At 40.1% G+C, this 19,528-nt stretch overlaps 1 protein-coding gene across 1 annotated transcript; it reads left to right on the forward strand.

The window, feature by feature from the left end:
• Positions 1–207: 207 nt before the first annotated feature.
• On the forward strand, positions 208–19,260 carry LOC139742210 (protein FAM91A1-like). Its single transcript, XM_071652786.1, has 12 exons — positions 208–254; positions 8,181–8,394; positions 9,469–9,555; positions 11,102–11,187; positions 11,813–11,941; positions 12,203–12,290; positions 12,948–13,058; positions 13,740–13,853; positions 14,740–14,809; positions 16,450–16,763; positions 17,305–17,523; positions 19,049–19,260. The coding sequence occupies exons 1-12, from the start codon at positions 235–237 to the stop codon at positions 19,196–19,198; spliced, it is 1,602 nt and encodes a 533-aa protein (XP_071508887.1). The 5' UTR covers positions 208–234; the 3' UTR covers positions 19,199–19,260.
• The last annotated feature ends 268 nt before the right edge of the window (positions 19,261–19,528 follow it).

The raw sequence follows: 19,528 nt of genomic DNA on the forward strand, positions 1-19,528 counted from the left end.
CATTCATGAAAAAGTTACTGGTCCAACAGTGATATTTACTGGTCAGGGACCGTCAGATCAGTGCCAGTGTGCAGCGTTGCATTCTTGTTTTAAAACCCTTCTTTACTTTGATGCAGACTTGGAAGATGGCATACGCTACATATTGTACATAATCATCAATGATTGTTGTGTCTATTCTCCACAAATTGATTTGTGATTTTTAACAGTGCACTGCCTCCCAGAAAACCATTTGAGATGTCAGTGCGATACTCTTCGTAAGTACATGATGGTATTCTCCCAAACATTTTACTTGCCATTATAAACAGCTTTTGCAATCATTACAGCAAAGTGCATTCACAAGTTTTCTTTCACTTTCTGTAGACAAAAGACTGACCTTATTCTTAGCTCTGTGGTAATTAGGCTGTGGATGCATTTAAGAGGATATGTTAAAACTCTGCTAGAAAAAACAAAACAAAATAAAACAGCAATTATCAAATCCTCAATTCTTTACTCTCATAGATTGGAAGTAATTAATGTTTATGTTATGAATCCACTCTCAATTTCACTGTGTATGGGTAACATGTCCATGGAAACATCCCATCTTATCATGAAAAAAGGGACAAAGAAAATGTTACAATTCAACCCACACATTGTCATCTAATCTATTCTAAGAGAAAATTCAGAAGATGTTTGTGGCATATTTTGTTTAGATAAAAAAACAACAGCAAAAGCTTACATTGGGACCCTCATTTCTCATCCACACAAAGAGGAAATACAGAGCTTTACATCTTCCATGCTTCAAATTAATGAAATTTTTGCATCAAGCTGTTTTTATTGCAACTGATCGAAAAATTGCCCTACATTGACATAAATAAACACCAAATCAAAAAATCAGTGTTTTAGTAGAAGCCATGATAAAAAAATCATGGGCATGCATACTTTGGCAGGATTTGAACTTACGACTTGCTGATCACTGGACAGGCATCTTATCCATTAGACCACCAAGCTTACCGACAGCACTTGCTGGTCTAATCCTTAAAATGTATAGCATTTGGCGAGTACTCCTTTTTATTCAAGTTAATGAAACTATTGCGTCAAGTTCTTTTTATAGCTACTGATTAACAATTGCCCTGTATCAATTGTAAATAAACGCAGAATTAATCAGCGTTTGAGTAGCAGCCATAATTTAAAAAAAAAATCATGGTCATACATGCTTGGGCAGGATTCCAACCTATGACCCCATGGATTTGGAACCAGCACTAGCTGTTGGGTGGAAGCTCGGAGGTGTAATGGAAAAAAATGCAAGTCCAGTGACCAGAAGGTCATACGTTCGCATCCTGCCTGAGTATGTATGCCCATGATTTCTGTCATGGCCATTACTAAAACACTGATTAATTTAGTGCTTATCTATGTCCATGTAGGGCAATTTGTCAGTCAGTTGCAATCTTCCATGCTTCCAAACAGAAAAAAAAAGTACACTTTAGGGCCTCTCCCATCAGCCAACAGAACTATATCACCCACTTGTAGATGAACGTTCATCGTTGGATAATAATCATTGGCCCATACTGCTTTTCTGCTTCGTTTCAAGTCACATGCAACAGCTTAAAGGGCTGGTGTAGTTTTGGATGAGATGAGGATTCAGCTATTTGCAAGATATTTACAAAAAACGTATGAAATATGAAAGAGCATACAATTCTCGCTATCGCCAATGACGTAAAAAGTACCCGGATGTTGATTTAAGCGTCATTTACGGTGCATTATGGGATAGTCCAGTAGCAAAGTCACTTCCGTTCGTACGCGCGTGATACGTGACTAAATGCTATTTACACACACAACTGACTGTATTCTACGTGTACTTCCGGTTTTCTCAACTTGAATTACAGCTTTAATATGATGTGAAATTTCTCCATTCTTAAGAAATTGATGTTAATACAACTATTGGTTGTTGCTGCGAAGCTGCCATGTGTTGTTCGCACGACAATAAATGAAAAAAATCTGCAGAAATAGGACCCTTACTGGCATGCAAGACGTGACGTGGCAGCGTGGGTGAAGTTTGCGGGTGACTCCACAGCGCAGTACGTGCACGCGCGACTTACTAGTAGTCGTAGTAGCACTAGGTAGTAGGCCTAGTGCCTACGTACATACATTGTACGTACATGTACTTACTTGGAAGAAATTGCTTCGGAGACAGGATAAGTTCGAGATCACTGTTGGTTCCCGATTGTGTTCGCGACTTTTCGACAGAGAACAAATAAAGAAAAAAGATGGGCATTCCATGACGATATACTGTATATCCAGGTGGGTGAATATTTTCCAGCATATTTTCAGCGTACGCAGAGATGACTGATCTGTGATGTGCACATCGATCGCATGATCAAGCAGTATACGCTGTACCGGTATGTGTTAGCTTATGCGCTGCGTGCAGTGGTGCATGCTAATGCTAGGCCGGCCGTCCCCCGGTAGGGACTACAGTGTACGAGTATGACAGGCCTGGCCACTCGCTGGCGGCTTGGGCGGTACAGCGGCCTACTGTACTAGTATCCGTGGTCGGCGCTGCGCTATAGGTAAGGTACACGTACGCGCACGCTAGCGTTGTGCAAATTATGCCCCGCGCCGGAAGTGCCCTTGCTACCAAGTGCACTAAATCTTGACGAAAAAGCCACATCCGGGTACTTTTTACGTCATTGGCGATAGCGAGAATTCTGAGAGGAATTCAATGTTTATTTGATGAAAAGCGGTTTTGAAATGGTAGAGATATTCAAAACCAGTAAACAAATGCAATCCTATGAAGAGGTGGATTGCTTTGTTTTGGATATATCAGCTGTTTCAAAACCAAATTTCATCAAATAAACTATGAATTCCTCTATTTGTAGTATGCTCTGTCATACTTTCTGTTAAGAGGTTTCTCAGTATCTCACAAAAAAGGTTGGAAACTTGAAGCCCTATCTCAACCAAAACTATATCATACCTTTAAACTGAAACCTTTAGATTGAGAACAACTACAACAACAACAAAAAGCCAAAGGGAAAATTGTGAAAAAAAAGGAAGAAAGGTGTATAGTCCATTGGCCAGGCCAGATATGGGTACCACCTGAGGTGGCAAAACCTTTTTGGTGTCATTTTGTTTGTCGGGCATAGATATGCTTATCAAGCTATGATAGCATTTCCAAATGAGTAGCTTAGTCATAATAAATGAATTTTTAACCAATTTGGTCTCGTTGTTATATCCCTATACTTCTGAATCGAGACTAACCGCTATACAAAGATGAGCACTGTCTTCTGTATGTTCACAGGTGTTCTGTTGTAAACGCGGTGCACTTAGTCTTTATTCAAGGCAGCGAAGGGAATATCCAAAGGTTATGATGTCCACGGCGCTTAGTCTTTATTCAAGATGGCGAAGGGAATATCCAAAGCTTGTAATACAGTGTATATCCCTTTATCTAAAAACAACAACAAAAAAAGGCAATATTCCTCATGAATTTTACCATATTTTAAAATTATTTATCATTTTCCGGTGAAAAACGCTACGGTGGAAACGCTAATACAACGCCAATGTCGATTTATTTCCATCCAACAATGAAAGATAATGCAAAAACAATGTACCGGTACACTACAATACATTATAATAAATAATGTTGTAAATGAACAGAGTGATTTTTGTTTAAAACTGATGTACTGGTTGAAAGGGTAGTATAAAAACAGTATAGATAATCCCTTTTATTAGGAACTTTAGATTTGATAACGGTACATTGTTCTAGATAAAGACTAAGCGCACCGCGTGACAGCTGTGGACATCATGACCCTTTGGATATTCCCTTCGCTGCCTTGAATAAAGACTAAGCCCATCGCATTTACAACAGAACACCTGTGGACATACAGAAGACAGTGCTCTTCTTTGCATAGCGGTTAGTTTCGATTCAGAAGTATAGGGGTATAAAAATGAGACCAAATTGGTTAAAAATTCATTTATTATGACTAAGCTACTCATTTGGAAATGCTATCATAGCTTGATAAGCATATCTATGTCCGACAAACAAAATGACACCAAAAAGATTTTGCCACCTCAGGTGGTACCAATAACCCATTTTTCGGGTCTTGGCCCATGGACTAGTATCCATAATCATCTTTCACTGAACTTCTCTCTTTCTCCGTTGGCAGTTTGGCTTTTTAGGCAAATAGACAAGCAAGTGCCTTTGCTGAGAGGGAAAAAATGCCTCTGTAGTGGACAAAAATGTGCAGAGTTTTGTGTATCTGTGTATCAAAAAAAAAAAAAAAAAAATTTCTTCTTCTTCAGTTACAGTCAAACCTGTCTATAACGACCACCCAAGATAGACAAAAAAATAGCCATTATAGGCAGGTGGCTGCTATAGACAGGTTGTTTTTAACATGTTTTTTCTCTTGGAGGGAATTGCTTTTAGTGGTTGTATATACATGGCAGGTGGCCGCTAAAGATAGATGGTCCCTAAGACAGGTTTGACTGTATTATCTTTATTATTGGTGGAAAAGTGAGCAAAGAAAATGGGATTCCATCGGGATTCGAACCCGAGACCTCCGGATTGCTAGACCGGTGCTCTACCGACTGAGCTATAGAAAGCCCTAGTGCAGTGTTCGTCCCAGAAACCCTTAATTCTCAATGCTCGGGTGGTCAGAAGCTATAGCAGTGTGTTTGTGTGTGACACACACGCACAACACTTGAACCTGGCATAAACCCGAAGGATAATTCAACTTGGGGATAAATGCGAGGGATCACCGAAGTGATGCAGCTTTTTGAGTTTGTAACAAATAAAGACAGAATAAACTGACCAGAAAGAATATAAATTATTAGTGGAAAAGTGAGCAAAGAAAATGGGATTCCATCGGGATTCGAACCCGAGACCTCCGGATTGCTAGACCGGTGCTCTACCGACTGAGCTATAGAAAGCCCTAGTGCAGTGTTCGTCCCAGAAACCCTTAATTCTCAATGCTCGGGTGGTCAGAAGCTATAGCAGTGTGTTTGTGTGTGACACACACGCACAACACTTGAACCTGGCATAAACCCGAAGGATAATTCAACTTGGGGATAAATGCGAGGGATCACCGAAGTGATGCAGCTTTTTGAGTTTGTAACAAATAAAGACAGAATAAACTGACCAGAAAGAATATAAATTATTAGTGGAAAAGTGAGCAAAGAAAATGGGATTCCATCGGGATTCGAACCCGAGACCTCCGGATTGCTAGACCGGTGCTCTACCGACTGAGCTATAGAAAGCCCTAGTGCAGTGTTCGTCCCAGAAACCCTTAATTCTCAATGCTCGGGTGGTCAGAAGCTATAGCAGTGTGTTTGTGTGTGACACACACGCACAACACTTGAACCTGGCATAAACCCGAAGGATAATTCAACTTGGGGATAAATGCGAGGGATCACCGAAGTGATGCAGCTTTTTGAGTTTGTAACAAATAAAGACAGAATAAACTGACCAGAAAGAATATAAATTATTAGTGGAAAAGTGAGCAAAGAAAATGGGATTCCATCGGGATTCGAACCCGAGACCTCCGGATTGCTAGACCGGTGCTCTACCGACTGAGCTATAGAAAGCCCTAGTGCAGTGTTCGTCCCAGAAACCCTTAATTCTCAATGCTCGGGTGGTCAGAAGCTATAGCAGTGTGTTTGTGTGTGACACACACGCACAACACTTGAACCTGGCATAAACCCGAAGGATAATTCAACTTGGGGATAAATGCGAGGGATCACCGAAGTGATGCAGCTTTTTGAGTTTGTAACAAATAAAGACAGAATAAACTGACCAGAAAGAATATAAATTATTAGTGGAAAAGTGAGCAAAGAAAATGGGATTCCATCGGGATTCGAACCCGAGACCTCCGGATTGCTAGACCGGTGCTCTACCGACTGAGCTATAGAAAGCCCTAGTGCAGTGTTCGTCCCAGAAACCCTTAATTCTCAATGCTCGGGTGGTCAGAAGCTATAGCAGTGTGTTTGTGTGTGACACACACGCACAACACTTGAACCTGGCATAAACCCGAAGGATAATTCAACTTGGGGATAAATGCGAGGGATCACCGAAGTGATGCAGCTTTTTGAGTTTGTAACAAATAAAGACAGAATAAACTGACCAGAAAGAATATAAATTATTAGTGGAAAAGTGAGCAAAGAAAATGGGATTCCATCGGGATTCGAACCCGAGACCTCCGGATTGCTAGACCGGTGCTCTACCGACTGAGCTATAGAAAGCCCTAGTGCAGTGTTCGTCCCAGAAACCCTTAATTCTCAATGCTCGGGTGGTCAGAAGCTATAGCAGTGTGTTTGTGTGTGACACACACGCACAACACTTGAACCTGGCATAAACCCGAAGGATAATTCAACTTGGGGATAAATGCGAGGGATCACCGAAGTGATGCAGCTTTTTGAGTTTGTAACAAATAAAGACAGAATAAACTGACCAGAAAGAATATAAATTATTAGTGGAAAAGTGAGCAAAGAAAATGGGATTCCATCGGGATTCGAACCCGAGACCTCCGGATTGCTAGACCGGTGCTCTACCGACTGAGCTATAGAAAGCCCTAGTGCAGTGTTCGTCCCAGAAACCCTTAATTCTCAATGCTCGGGTGGTCAGAAGCTATAGCAGTGTGTTTGTGTGTGACACACACGCACAACACTTGAACCTGGCATAAACCCGAAGGATAATTCAACTTGGGGATAAATGCGAGGGATCACCGAAGTGATGCAGCTTTTTGAGTTTGTAACAAATAAAGACAGAATAAACTGACCAGAAAGAATATAAATTATTAGTGGAAAAGTGAGCAAAGAAAATGGGATTCCATCGAGATTCGAACCCGAGACCTCCGGATTGCTAGACCGGTGCTCTACCGACTGAGCTATAGAAAGCCCTAGTGCAGTGTTCGTCCCAGAAACCCTTAATTCTCAATGCTCGGGTGGTCAGAAGCTATAGCAGTGTGTTTGTGTGTGACACACACGCACAACACTTGAACCTGGCATAAACCCGAAGGATAATTCAACTTGGGGATAAATGCGAGGGATCACCGAAGTGATGCAGCTTTTTGAGTTTGTAACAAATAAAGACAGAATAAACTGACCAGAAAGAATATAAATTATTAGTGGAAAAGTGAGCAAAGAAAATGGGATTCCATCGGGATTCGAACCCGAGACCTCCGGATTGCTAGACCGGTGCTCTACCGACTGAGCTATAGAAAGCCCTAGTGCAGTGTTCGTCCCAGAAACCCTTAATTCTCAATGCTCGGGTGGTCAGAAGCTATAGCAGTGTGTTTGTGTGTGACACACACGCACAACACTTGAACCTGGCATAAACCCGAAGGATAATTCAACTTGGGGATAAATGCGAGGGATCACCGAAGTGATGAAATTATTACTCCGATGTGCCATGGCAAGTCTGTCCTCAGAGATTACATCTCAGACATCCCTCACTTGGAGATTGATCATTGTAAAACCATGCTGAGATGGAACCAATGTTCATATTCCATGCAAGTTTTCGTAGGGCTTCTGTGAAGCAACCACATCTCTTCTGTTCCTTTACCAGTTGGCAGTGCCTTGTTCATACCAAATACCTCTCAGAGTCCAGAGATCTTGTGTTACTGTAAAACAAGAAATGTTCGCCTGCATTTTAATTTTGCAAATTTTGTGAGAACCAAGATTCGCAAAATCAATGTGCACGCGAAAATTCTTGTCTACAATTTACATTATTGTATGTTGTATGCATTGAGTGCCAAAAACAATTTGCGAAAATTTCATGCTGTGAAAAAATCTAACAGCTCCAAGTCACAAAAATGTCATGCCGCGAAGAAATGCATCACCACCTCCATTTTGCAAAAATTTCATGCCCCGAAGACATCTTGCTTTACAGTAACTAATTTTAAATCCTGGTGTTCAGTGTCACATCAACCAAAACCTATGTGGACACTGCTGCCTGAAAAGATGCAGTCAAACATAAGTTGTAAAATCAAACAGAAGTCAGGTATCAGCCAATCAGAACGGAGTATTCAGAGACTTCTATTTGATATTGTGACATATGTTAGACCTCAACTTCAACAGAGCAGTGCCCTAGCAATTCAATTTTTGTGCAAACTTCCAAGTTTGTGATGCACAATTCTTTTTTTTAAAATTAATTTTAAAGAGGGAGATCAAAAGTCACATGTTGCTATTTTTGCTTGCTTTTGTCACCTCCAAAGGTCAACGGTGCAAGATGACCTGCTTCTGATTGACTGGGGAACCCGGACGACCAGCACGGAGAAAGCATCGCCGTCTAGCGAGAACCTGGTCATCATGTCGGACACGGCCAGCGTGGACGAGTCAGATGCCGGGCCGGCTGGCCACACGAAGCGCATGGCATTCCTCTTTGACTCCACTCTCACGGCATTCCTTATGATGGGCAACCTGTCTCCGGTGAGATAACCATAGCCACACCAAGTGTTTTAGCTCGTAGAAAAACATTCTCCCCATGGCTTACACCAAAAACCATAGCCACACCCAGTGTTTTAGCTGGTAGAAAAACATTCTCCCCGTGGCTTACACCAAAAACCAAAGCCACACCAAGTGTTTTAGCTGGTAGAAAAACATTCTCCCCATGGCTTACACCAAAAACCATAGCCACTCCAAGTGTTTTAGCTGGCAGAAAAACATTCTCCCCATGGCTTACACCAAAAACCATAGCCACACAAAGTGCTTTAGCTGGTGGAAAAACATTCTCCCCATGGCTTACACCAAAAACCATAGCCACTCCAAGTGTTTTAGCTGGTAGAAAAACATTCTCCACATGGCCTACACCAAAAACCATAGCCACTCCAAGTGTTTTAGTTGGTAGAAAAACATTCTCCCCATGGCTTACACCAAAAACCATAGCCACACCAAGTGTTTTAGTTGGTAGAAAAACGTTCTCCCCATGGCTTACACCAAAAACCACAGCCACACCAAGTGTTTTAACTGGCAAAAAAACATTCTCCCCATGGCTTACACCAATTTTCATCAAATAAACTTTGAATTCTTCTTGGAATTGTATGCTCTTTCATATTTCTCAAGAGGTTTCTCACAAGCATTTTCTTCTATTGATGCTTTTTAAAAAGAACCTCAAGACCTATCTTTTCAATTTAGATTGATAATTGTTTACTGGTATGTATATATGTATGTTTATTGTTTGTTTGTTTGTTATTCTTATATCTTCTGTGATACTCTGTTGTCATGTGATACATGTATGTACTCTGTTCTACAGCGCCATGAGTATCTTTTAAGGTAGAATAAGCGCTTTATATGAGTCTCTCTATTATTATTATTATTATTATTATTATTATTATTATTATTATTATTATTCTCATTATCATTGTTATCTCACACACACACATACACACACACACACTCACACGCAGATGGAAATGTAAAGGCCCATGCCAACGAAAATGGTCTCCCTTTTATGATATGTGCAAAAATATATATTTGGTTCTTCTCTCCCTCTCTCTGTACCAGGGTTTGAAGAGCCATGCTGTCACCATGTTTGAAGTGGGAAAACTTTCTGACGAGTCGCTTGATAGCTTCCTCACAGAACTGGATAGGGTAAGTTGTCCCAATCATATACAGCTAAAATGTGATGCATTCATCACCATAGCGATGTAAAATATTATTGTCATTATTACGTGTTGTTGTTGTCGCACCAGATTGATGAATTGCAATTCATCAAATGTAAATAAGTGGCAATTATTCCGTGTCTTGGTAGTAGCCATGATAAAATCAAATCATGGGCGCACACGTTCAGGTTGTACACAAACCAACGATCACCTTGTTACTACACCACCGTCGTGTATCCACTAGACTACCAAGCCTAGGCCTTACAGCTAATGGTGCTCTAATCCTTTTACAGCAGCAGGAAAATATTTTATATCAAACATCTACAGAAGTTAAAATATTTTCTCAAACATATGCACGTCTTTGATTAGTGTAACACCCGAACCAAATAAAAAACAAAACAAAAATGGGGATGGGGAGGGAATTTTTGTCTTTTCATCCACATGTGCATTACCACTGATTTTGAATAATTTCATTTTGTATGTTATGCAAATTTTGCACACCATCAAATGAGAACATGTTTCATTGTTGTGAATTCAGGATCTTTGATTTATATTATGGCAGGCTGAATCTTTCATGTGTGTATCTGTATGCAATAAGTTTTCAGTCTCTATTTGTCTTTGTCCATCCTCATCCTCATAATGTACTGTACAGCCTAGTAGTCTTTACTGAGGGTCTCATTTGTAATAGTGTTCCTGGGCTCCATTTTATAAAAAGATCGATTTTAAATTTCCTTACCACACGAGCTGCCATAGACTTACAGTTGAAATCAACTATATGTGACCCGCTACAACAAAAGGATCCTAAAGTTGCTGACGGCTGAGCCGAGAAAATCGAGTTTGAGGTTGCATCATCAAAATTGGTCAAAACAATCGGTTTTCTGTTTTTGGCATAATTTTGTAGTCGAATGTTTTATCTATCATCTGCCGAAATTTCGAAGCTAAATGATCAAAGGAAAGGCAAGAAATCAGCGTTTTTCTGGTCCATGATTTTCCGACTTTCAATGTAAAAGACACGTGTCTGAAGATTTGGATTTAGCGCCGCAGCTAGACTCCGCCCCTAGCAACGAGGGAGTGATCTTATTGGTCAGTGGGTGGCATCCTGATTACTGATTGGTCGTGCATAGACCGCTGGCTCTAAGCTTGAATGAACATCGCGGAGGTCACTAGGAGCATGCCTTCCATTGTCAAGCGGTGAAAACTGTCTCGCGTCCCCTTGATCATGATAGCGTCGAAAGGGAAACTTTGAAGGCGTTTTTCTCGAAACTCTGATTTCCTTTACCACTTGACATGCACTAATAAAATCATCGATATCTCCGCAACCGAGTAATTTCATGAGCTGTGCTATATATGAAATTAAAGTAGAAGACTAAGGGAATAATGTCATGCCATTTTCAGAAAATTGTCCTCCCCCGACTTTCGGATCCTTTTGTTGTAGCGGGTCACATATTTTCAATTTTAACTTTTCATAAAACAGGGCCCTAAAGTGTATATCTTTTGATTGACGTCTTTTAATCTGTATGTCTGTGTATCACAAGGTTCCAAAGGATAGTGTGGTGGAGGGAGAGGCCCAGCGCTATTTTGAACACGCCGTGATCCTGAAAAACACAATCACATTCCTGAGGTTTGTACATGATATTTCATAGAGTTTCCAGAGCGTATGAGAACCAAATGCTTGCTGCATTTTGTAGTCTCATTGTTTTCAGTTTTCCAACATTTATGGAAAAAATACAATTGAATATGCCATGTTATGTTTGTAGCTTGTCATGTAATTTAAAGGATAGCTTTTATAGGCAAATGTACTGACATTTTATCTTTATAATTGTAATTGATTATGCAAATATGCTAATTTTCTCAAACTTCTTATTTTTTCCCCTTTTTCTTGTACATCATTATCTTACTTGCACAGGGCACATTCTTTTATTGTTAATATTTAAGATCTTCACCATGACACAACGCATAGTTCATCCCAGTATTGCTTCTTGTAGCTGTAAGAGAGATTACCTCGTTAAGTATCAAGTATCAGGGCAAAAATCTTATGTATATCTTTATTTGTTATACTCAGTATATTTTGTGGTGTTTGTTGCTTTTAAATCTTTTGTTTTTTCATTGTTTTGTAATCTAGAATAGTTCATGATAGCCAAATGGGACTTTGAGGAAAAACAGCAAAAAACTTGGGATTCCAAGAGTTTACAGATGTGTTTTTCGTCAGATGTGAACATTAACGTTTGAATGTTTGACACGTCCAGGTATAATCGGGACATCTCGGCTGACCGAGAGAGTGGGTCCAAGGGGATGGGGATCGATCTGCTGCGGTGTGAGAGCCTCCTGAGTTTGGACCCAGCTACCTGCTCCAGGGTCCTCCAGAAAAACTACGAGTAAGTTTCTCTCTCCTTCTTTTTGGTCTGTCTTTTTGGTCTGTATGTCTGTCTTTCTCTCCTTCTCTGAATTTTGGTTACTAGATGTATGTACAAGTGAAAATATTTGTTTTAGCAACAAAAAAGAAATAAACTTGTTTCCCAGATTCTCTTCAAGAAATTAGCCAGAAATTTTGGGAGCTTAGCAGTGATTTATTGAAGTAAGCATCCAACTTTATGATGCCATCAGGGTATAATCTTTGGTTCTCTTTCCTCATCAAGGTTGCTGGTTTCCATGGCGCCGCTCAGCAACGAGATCCGACCAATCACGAGCTGCATGCCACAACATATAGGCCCTGCCATTCCAGAGGTTTGTACAATACTTGACGATTTTCGTATTGCATCTAATAAAATATCAGGAATGTGAGAGTGAGTCGCAACAGTCACCATGACAACAAAGATTTAATGCTTTTAATACTGACTGCATACCATCCCCGTGATGATAAAACCTGGCATCTCCAAAATCATGCATTTTCAGAAGAGTTTACATAACATCAATGTTGATGTCAAATGATTAAGAAGCATTGTTGTAGATTACATTGATAATTATGCTGTTGTAAAATTCAAATTGATGCTTTTGATATTCAAAATAAAGTTACGTTTATGGAAACAGTAAAATTACAAATTTTTGCAAGCATGAAACTTTTATGAATTTTGCGAGGAGCCAAGATTTGCAGAAGTAGAACGTACGCAAAATTTCTTGTCAAAAGAATGCATTGAATGGCAGTGACAATTCGCAAAAGTTTCATGCTGCAAAAAGGCCTGTTGCTTCAGTTTGCAAAAGTTTCGTGCCACGGATGTTTCAGGTGTTGCAGTATGTGCCCATTGAGATATGAGGGTTTCACCTCAGTGATGATACATGACTTGATTATTTGTGGCCTGAAAATTCTTGTGCAAACCAAATATGTGACATATAATAGGTTCACTCACTCCACATTTATCTCTCTGACTACGTCCCTACTCTCAGGTGAACTCTGTGTGGTTCAAGCTTTTCCTCTACCACTTGGTGGGCAGCGGGCCTCCATCCCTACTCCTGGTGAAAGGAAGTCGGTTACGATATCTGCCTCCCATCTTGCAGGTATGGTGTTCTCTCATCTTAAAATACAATTTCTGTCTGTTTTTGTAATGTACTGTAGCTATGATAATTTGGGTATAAATAAATCAAAGAGTATGGACAAGGTTTGGTGTGAAATGGACATGGAACAAAAGAAGATAATTGTTAGTAGTCTAACAATTTTGTTGTTTGACATTTCATCCTAGAAGAAGTACTGCATAAGCTATTATTTTTGCATGCAGATGTTTTTGCAAATTAGGAGGTGAAGGACACTTTTGTGAGATGTTGTTTTCACCAATTGACACTGAGGCTGTACTAATGATTGTAAGTGCACTGATACCCTAGTACATGGCGACATTTTCGCGTGGTGTTGAATTTGCAGTCCAAAGCTTGAACAGTAATTCGCGAAATTTGTGAAAATTAAACCCTCATGAAAAGAACAGCTTATACGGTAGTAGGCCCTTGTGGTGCAAAAAGATTGAAACAGCTCTGAACCTTTTATCTGTATTTCATTGATAATGACGCAAACTCATGCAAGAGTGCACATTGACTCATTGTCTTTAGGAACAGGTTTGTTCTGTAATTAATCTTTCGAAAATTATCATACTGTGTTAGGCATTGACTGGAAGTGGAGCTGCTTCTGCCTAATTCTCCCTGTCTCTCCCTCAACACTGTCCACCACATGTCTCTTTGTATGTTCCCCAGGATTACGACCGTCTGCTGATCACCACATGGGGTCACGACCCCGGCCTGGTCAGCACGTCCAACGCTCTTCTCACAATTAATGACGCCCTCTCTCACTCAGCGGTGCTCATACAAGTAAGCTTACAAGTGCCACACTGTCCGCAAAGATCCATTTTTCCCCTAGTGGCGTAGACACTGATCCGCTAGGACGTGTTCAAACTTGCCAGAAATGTCAATCGACTTTTACGTCATACTTTTGTGTTAGGCCAAATTTCCATTTTGGTCAAACGTCTCTGCTCCAATCTTGCAATGTTATTGCCTTTTATTTCTTTCTTTCTTTCTGTTTTTGAAGATCAGTCTGCACAGAACTGCCAAGTGATTTGCCAGTAGACTGCCCTAAAAGTTAATATCTCTTTGTGTCCCGACAAGTATATGTAAAAAGCCTCCGAGAGTCTGATATTACATTAATTTTTCCCATTGGAATGCGCATAAACACTCAGGTATCTCCCTGATCACCCTTTTGAATCTCCCTGAACTGACATGTAACATTTGACACCTTTCTTTAAAGAATTGAATGAGCGTGAGTTATTGTGTAGCACTGTACGGATTGATACTGTCCTTTGTGGCATGGATCGCAGTTTTTTATGAAAGTGATGTTGTGGTCATTATGCATATTTTCTGGAAGGAATGCAAGTAAGTTTCTCGTGAACCCTCATACACGCAAGTTGATACTTGCAGAAGGTTATCTTCCTGACTGTGTACTGTAGGTTCATTTATCAGGTTCAAATATTATGTTTTGATGAAGATTTACCCATTATCCAAGCTTGTTTGTCTTGATATTCAGATTTTTACAAGTTTGTACTCTTTCTTGCAAATTTATAAAAGCTTAGTCTTGTGCATTTGTATCATTTATTGGTTCATTTTCTGTAAGCCTAAAAAGAAGGGTAGTTTGTGAAGATATTATTTTGGCATCAATGTGCCGTGTCTGATTGTTATCTTGATTGCTGTTTTCCGAACACAGGCCCATGGTTGGCTGAATGATGGAGAGACGATATGTATTCCCTTCCCTCTGGAGGAATTAGAGAGAAAAGGTAACAAAAATTCTCTTTCTGACTTGGCCAGACATCTTCCAGTCTAAAGATTACAAGCTCAGACACCTATCCAATCTCAAATTTTACTGAAAACATTTTCCTACCATCCTCAGGACTCATTCTCCTGAAGGATGGTAAGAACATGCTACTGAAATATTGAGATTGATTACGTCCTTTTCTGGACCTCACAGCAATCCAAGAAGAATACATGGTGTACTGCGAAACCATCCATCACTTAACGTTCTACCACCATAAAATACTTCAAAAATATATAAATCCAGACACCACATAGCAACTTATATTTGCACTCCATACCTGAAAACTGACATCAGGAGATTTACATAGTACCGACAGCCCGGAAATGGACGATTTGAAAAAACAAAAAGCAGGAGTCTTTAATCCTAACTAGGCCGGGCTATTTAGGTAGATGATAGAGCCGGGGGTGCCCCCACCCCCCCCCCCCCCCCCCCCCCCCCCCCCCCCCCCCCCCCCCCGATCTCGGCCGTCAACTGTGCGATCACACATTGCCTATGACGTAATCTAAGGTACCATGAAGTTAATTTTTCAAAAAATTATCATTTATGCTAAATTATGCTAATTTATGCATAATGATACATGTACATGAAAGCATACAATTTTGTATAAATCACTAAATAAAGCTCAAAACAGGCACATTTTTTTGTGTAAATATTCTTAGCAAATGTAAGAGGAAGAAAATTGTGCCATCAGAAAAAATCTTCAGTATTTTATTATTTTTTAAATTTCTTATGTATTTCTTTGTCGACTTTATGTTTTTCATTTTTTTTTCAATGAAATTTGTCTATGACATTGTTCTGAAGAAGAATTTATGTTATTGATTGATTTTGATCAATAAAACCCCCAAATAATCATGCCTTTATGAAATTTGCCTGTAAGCACAGATTGCATTGAAATTGTACACAAATTCACATTTTTGAGCAATTTTTGGTCTGACATGCACATACATATTTATGCGCAACTTCGAAACGTGCACCCGGGCATCACAAATTTGGTGTCAAAAGATGCGGGAGACTCGAAAGAAAAAAGTCGTAAAACATCACGGCGATAGCTTTTCGCGATAGCCATACATCGCGCGGAACGTCGAGGGGGGGGGGGGCCTCAGAGGAATGGAATTAGTTTTAATACTCCATCATGTTTCAAGAAGAGATGCCATAGGTACTCATCTAAACGTTTCGCTTGAGTATTGGGGCACTGTGGCATGGTGGATAAGATTCCCGACTCCCGATCGGAGGATCCGAGTTCGAATCCTGCCCAGTGCTTACGTCCTTGGACAAGATGTTTTTACCCACTGTGTCCCTCTCGACCCAGGTGTATAAATGGGTACCTGGCAACGCTAGGGTAATAATAATAGCAGGGCCCTCTGGTAGAGCAGTGGCAACACTGAAGAGGCTACCCTGGGTAAATAAGACCTTATTATTATTATCATTATTATTATTATTATATAGATCAAGGATTTGCTTAGGAGGTCAAGCATCTTCTCTTTACCACACAGGAAACACTACAGTACTTGATATGAATTGTCATCTTTCAAGACAAATCCTTTCAGTATATGGATCAAATGACATTCGTGCCTTTGTGCTTTCATCCCTTGCTCTCCAAAGGTCATTTAACACGAAGCTGCATGCACACCCACGAGACTGTCAAGAAACTTGAAGCGGAGCTGGATCTCCAGCACGCCTGTGGCTACATCACCCTCCTCAAGTCCGGTCGCCTAGCAACCCAGCATCATCTCATCCCCAGCAATGGAGCCGTGGGCAACGAATTGGAAGATGCCCAGAGCCGCCTCACTGCATCCCAGCTCAGCGAGGCTGCGGAAGAGGATGACCAGGGGTCATACGGTCAAGAACTTGGTGGTCAGATCATGGACGTAGAGAAGACAAAGGATTCCATGAAGCTCCCTCTAGGCCCAAGAGAGGTAAGAAAGATTCAGACCTGTTTGGTCTCTTGCAAGTAGTCTGGACTGGTTTTGCCTTGAACATCTAGTGGCCCAGTAGTTGACCTTAACCACCATTTAATATGTCCCATGAACTATCACCTCTCAGGAGTATCCTTGTATTGCATAGGAACTCACAAACTTTTTTTGCAGTACGCAACTAAGCATTAACCACATGAATTGTGAGTTGAATATCTTACTTTTAATACATTTCTACTTTGACTTGTAGAGTCATCAGGGCAGTACAAGTAGAATGGTTGTAGGAATTTTGATTAATTTTCAATGTGTTCTTTTAATAATAGCAATGTAGCATTTTCATTTTCATTGATATCCTCTCTTGACGTCTTAATGGAAGATGTTTTGACAACTCTTCTCATGATTCATATCTATTTTGATGATAAAGCTGTACTGGTTACAGAAAATATCAAGCCCTTGCCTCCCCTACTCTTCCTGAAAATGTGCAGGAATCCATGGATTTTTCGCATAGTGACATGAAAACATTTCCCATTTTACAAACTGCCAGGTCCATGGTGAGAGTAGACAGGATGTGGAGGAGACGGAAACGGACTGGACGCTGCTGGACCTCAGCTTCGGCATCCCTCTGTTCGACGAGTGGGTCAACCAGGAGGTCTGCCGCCGCATCGCCGAGAAGAAGCTCTGCGAGAAGTCCAGCCTCGAGGGCCTCCTTCACTCCAGCCGCAAACTGTCTCTACAACTGCTCAATTTCATTGCACGCCAGCAGGTGGGTGGGGGAATCTCTACATCTCATTTTTGTGACCGCCCAACTCAAAACCCACAAAAAGTTATAAATTGGGAATCTCTGTGATTGAACAAAATAATAAATATGATGCCATCTGGGTACACTGCCCACTTGCTAAAGTTTGTCTGAACCTGTGGAAGAGTAATCTTTTCCTCACTTCCTTTCAAAATTTGGGGCTTAGGACAAAACTTAAAGCAAGATATGAGCAGTTTCTTTGGACCATATTATTATTTCAAACAGGTGCTGCTTTCACTGTGAAATAGAACATGTTTTCATTGATACTTTTGCACATCACGCCAGAGTGACCCTAATCTATAAATCCTCTTTTTTCCCTTTTTCTATGAAACCACACCTCCTAACTCTCATTTCAGTCACATTTTGAATGGGTTAGGATGGTCCAATTCTAACATGTTATACTGTAAAAGTGGTTTCTTTTGGGTGGTTTTATTTTCGCGCTTTTGGCGCTTTGAGGTTGAACCGCAAATTTAATATCACACGAAAATGTTTTGAACTCGTCACTTGTACAATACTATCATTATCGCCTGCGAATTTAAATACACGCGACAAAGTCTGCACCGATGGAAACCGTGAAAGTTTCTCTACGCGAAAGAAACCACTTTTACAGTATATAATTTTAAAGGGATCATACAGTTTTAGTTGAGACCTAATTTCAGGTTTCTAACATTTTTTTTTGTGAAATAATGAGAAACCTCTTATGAAATATGAAAGAGCAAGTAATTCTATGAGGAATTCAACGTTTATTTGATGAAAATTGGTTTTGAAATGGCTGAGATATCCAAAATAGAACGATTCTAATAAAGTGTGGGACCCACACTTTATTACGATCGCTTTGTTTTACTTTGTTTTTGAATGTTTCAGATATTCCAAAACAGATTTTCATCAAATAAACTTTGAATTCGTCTTAAAATGGTATGCTCTGTACTATATCATAAGTGTTTTCTTGGTATCTCGCAAAAAAAGTTAAAAGCCCAATTCTCATCTCCACCAATACTGTACCATCCCTTAAAGGCTTAGAGTGTACTCATTTAATCTAGGTAGAAAAGTGGATATTCATTTTTGCCTGTTTTTTTGTGAGTTTTCATTAGAGTTATTAAAGGTTGTGATAGGGTTTAAGGTTTAGTTCAATGCGAGGATTAGGATGAGGGTTAGGGTTACATGTGAGGGTAGAATTTATGTTTGGCTTTATACCATGCAGATATTTCATGGGAGCGATTGTCGCAGGAGCAAATGTCATGAAACCATGATCACAATGTAACTAGCTTTTGATATTCAACACAGTTACTTCGTCTTCTCTAGTTGGCTTAAACAGGATATTTTGAAGCATGTCCTTGTGTTCGTTTGAAAAGTATGGCATACAAAATTATAAAATCACACTTTGCAGTGTTCTCCCTCAAGTAAAAATCAAATTGTTTGCCCCCAAATAATTTGATATATAAACAGTTTGTCTAATAGCATCTTTGGATCTGTTTCTCAATTCTTGGACCAGGACTTGCCCGTAGTTCCAGATCTGCCAGCGGACAGCGGCCTGACACCGTCCTCCACCCAACGAAGCCACGCCCCATCCCTGCCCTTCCCCACCAGGAACCTGGTTTTCCATGAAGGCAAGCTGAGTGTATGGGATCCCATGCCAAGGTGAAAGGTCATGTGATGTCAGGAGGACCGGTTTGGCAGATACCCTTTACTTCTTACCCCTGTCAGTATCACAGAGATAATTTATTTCAAATTCAGACTAGATGGTTGCAACTCTGAGGTGATATGTTATGAAGAATCTCTTTACACTTTTGTATGTCTTCTTTAATATTACTGTGGGTAGTCAGAAGATATATATTGCATGACAAAATTTTGACGAATGATCTGCTTTTATCACATAGTGGAGTTTGATTGTGATGTAACAGTAGGTACTTGATCTCTTCTTTGTGGTATTTTGTCATAATTATAGGAAAAGAAATGAAATAGATTGTATGTC

Source organism: Diadema antillarum, unplaced genomic scaffold (assembly GCF_040938485.1).
Source record: "Diadema antillarum isolate AM-2024a unplaced genomic scaffold, OU_Dant_1.0 seq00000986_RagTag, whole genome shotgun sequence".
Taxonomy (NCBI): Eukaryota; Metazoa; Echinodermata; class Echinoidea; order Diadematoida; family Diadematidae; genus Diadema; species Diadema antillarum.